This window comes from Synchiropus splendidus, chromosome 17, assembly GCF_027744825.2.
Source record: "Synchiropus splendidus isolate RoL2022-P1 chromosome 17, RoL_Sspl_1.0, whole genome shotgun sequence".
NCBI classification, from domain to species: Eukaryota; Metazoa; Chordata; class Actinopteri; order Syngnathiformes; family Callionymidae; genus Synchiropus; species Synchiropus splendidus.
This window is the reverse complement of record NC_071350.1, coordinates 11,155,001-11,157,692: the sequence shown is the minus strand read 5'-3', so window position 1 is coordinate 11,157,692 and position 2,692 is coordinate 11,155,001. Positions and strand designations below refer to the sequence as shown.

Sequence of the window (2,692 nt, the reverse complement as noted above, 5' to 3'; positions counted from 1 at the left end):
CGTAGCAGAAGAGGAGAGGTGACATGTTTGGGTTTCAGTGAACCATTCTAGGCAACATTTGGAGTGTTAAACTTTGAAAAACCTCAACTTCGGTGACAAGTTTTGAACCAATTAGATCCGAGATGGTGAATGCAGATGGGGAAACTTCATTGACTGAGTGATTAGCTGTTAGCATGAAGCTAATGGCGCCTTGGAAGTATAAATAACAGGTTACAGTTCGGACTGTCTCAACCGCCATTTTGAATTTCCACTAACTAAAGATCCGGCCCCTGGAGACTGACCAAATGCAACTTTGGAGGCAACTTCAGGGACTTGAAACTTGCAGGTCCTGGCACCCTTCACATTTATAGCTCATCTATGGCAAAAGAAAATGCTCATCTGGAAGCTTTGCGTTGAATTCCATTGTCATTGCCAGGAAAAACTCCAAGGGCAAGAGCAAGACAAGCCTCATAAAAAAGAAGTTGAAGGTTCAGTCCAACAGATATTAGAGTTGCAAATAGCCATGTAAACTCACTACAGAGGGAACAAAGAAGGGTATAATGGTGTATGCCATTCAAAGACCTTTGGTAAGGCCTGAAAGAACTGGCCAATGACGTGCTTTGAGGAGCACACAAGCAGAGGCATCTGTCCATCTTGAATGGTGCAACGGTACCAGGGATATTGCAACGGTGACATATCTCAAGTCACATGTACATTTCCAGGAATATCTCCGGCACTTCTACAGCTACCCTCCCAACTCCAAAAGACAGAAGCGGACGGCAGAGAGCGCTGACGGCGAATGGACGACTGACCTTTGTGCAAAAGTGCAGAAGATGCAGCGGTTCTTTGGTTTACCTCCAAGTGGAGAACTCACCAAAGAGACGTTGGCTGTGATGAAGAGGCCTCGATGCGGTCTTTCAGATGTGGAGAGATTTGATGAGACGTTTCGCTGGAAGAAGCGCTATCTCAGCTACAGGTTTGCAAAGATGGGTTAGTAGACGTGAACCTATGAGTAACTAGCAGTGAAAAGTAATAGCTTTAAACTGTTAAAATTCTGCTCTTGTACCCCAGGATCACTGGCCAGAACCTCCCCGTCCAACAGGGCTTTAAACTCTTCAGAAAAGCCTGGAATCTGTGGTCCACAGTCATACCCATTCAGTTTCGGAAGAGGAGAAGAAGAGAGGCAGACATAGTCATATCCTTCCACAGTGGCGGTAAGGTCTGATGCTGTGTTTCCACCGAGGTAGACTGGTCTTTCCCCAGGCCCTGTACCCACCGAGGCTGGTACCATTTTGAGGAGGCAGGGGGTTGGCGTGTTCTGGATGACTGTTTATCGTTCCTGAATGGATTGTGGCTATTGAGTGTAATGTGACAATTACGCTAGGGCTCCCCATGGAACAGAGCCATTGGGACCCCCAGCGAAAGGCACCAAGAAATGGTCTCGCTTGTTTTGGCTCGGGAAGTGCCCTTATATTGTCCACTATTCGAGACAAAATGACCCTCAAACACGTCATTGGGAGATCACTCTTTCTGAGTCGACTTAAAAAGCAATGCCGTCTGTTGCAGATCACAAAGATGGATCGCCCTTCGATGGCAAAGGAGGAATCCTGGCACATGCCTTCCTGCCTGGGGTTGGTATTGGTGGTGATGTGCACTTTGATGCGGATGAAGAATGGGACCTAAACATTACTGGTATTCCATTTGTCAATGTGTGTTTGTTGCTAAAAATGTTGTCAACTAATATATATATATATATATATATATATATATATATATATATATATATATATATATATATATATATATATATATATATATATATATATATATATATATATGAACACTCCCAAGGCGATCACTATTTGATTGATCATTTGAGGTGCTACAGTACATGCTGCCACAGAAGGTGGAACGTGTCTCAGTTCAAAGCCTATTGCGTCAACGTGGAAAACTGACTGACTTCAAGGTCACAAAAGTCCCCTCACCGATAGTAGTGGCTATTAGACACCTTGGGAGTGAGAATATGCTGTTTGTTTATATGACTAGACTCCTATATTATTCTTGACATAATATAGGTATCATTAAATGCAACATTAAAATGAGATCAGGAGGTGAACAGAAACCCAGTGGAATACAAGGAAGCTAGAACAACAGTTCTATAGCATAACAGTCGTAACAGATCCAGTTGATCCTTTTCAAGTTTTGGAAAATTTTCCAGCCAGACAGACAGCAGAGTTTTCACATCTGACTGAATTACGACTTGTTTCTCACTGCTGTTTGATAAAAATCATGTTTCCGCTCCAGGTTTTAGTCTGTTTGCAGTGGCAGTGCATGAATTTGGCCATGCACTAGGCCTGCCACACTCTCCGGACCCCGGAGCAGTGATGTATCCCTCTTACAATTTCTCGCCCAACAATGAGCTCCAGCTCTCTTACAGTGACGTCAGGGACGCCCAGCACATGTACGGTGAGTACGCATGGACTCGGAAGTAACGTACAGACACACTGCAGCGTTTTATTTATGAACGTTTTCATTGCTTCTGTGCATGCTGCTGTGGTGGCAGGCGTCAGTCGAGGATTCCACTCCCTGAAACCTCCTCCACGAACCCCTGAGAAATGTGACCCTGATTTGTCTTTTGATGCGGTTTCAAAGTTACAACAAGAGCTGATACTTTTCAAAGACAGGTGTGTCAAATGCTACATGTTTTCACGGC

At 44.2% G+C, this 2,692-nt stretch overlaps 1 protein-coding gene across 1 annotated transcript in view; it reads left to right on the top strand.

Moving 5' to 3' along the window:
* Positions 1-539: 539 nt before the first annotated feature.
* LOC128748054 (collagenase 3-like) overlaps positions 540-2,692 on the top strand; it is a 5,632-nt gene continuing 3,479 nt past the window's right edge. Inside the window, exons 1-6 of the mRNA XM_053846445.1 lie at positions 540-566; positions 702-955; positions 1,051-1,193; positions 1,546-1,671; positions 2,284-2,449; positions 2,550-2,663. Of these exons, the coding sequence (XP_053702420.1) occupies positions 540-566; positions 702-955; positions 1,051-1,193; positions 1,546-1,671; positions 2,284-2,449; positions 2,550-2,663 (830 nt within the window). The remainder of the gene's footprint in view (positions 567-701; positions 956-1,050; positions 1,194-1,545; positions 1,672-2,283; positions 2,450-2,549; positions 2,664-2,692) is intronic.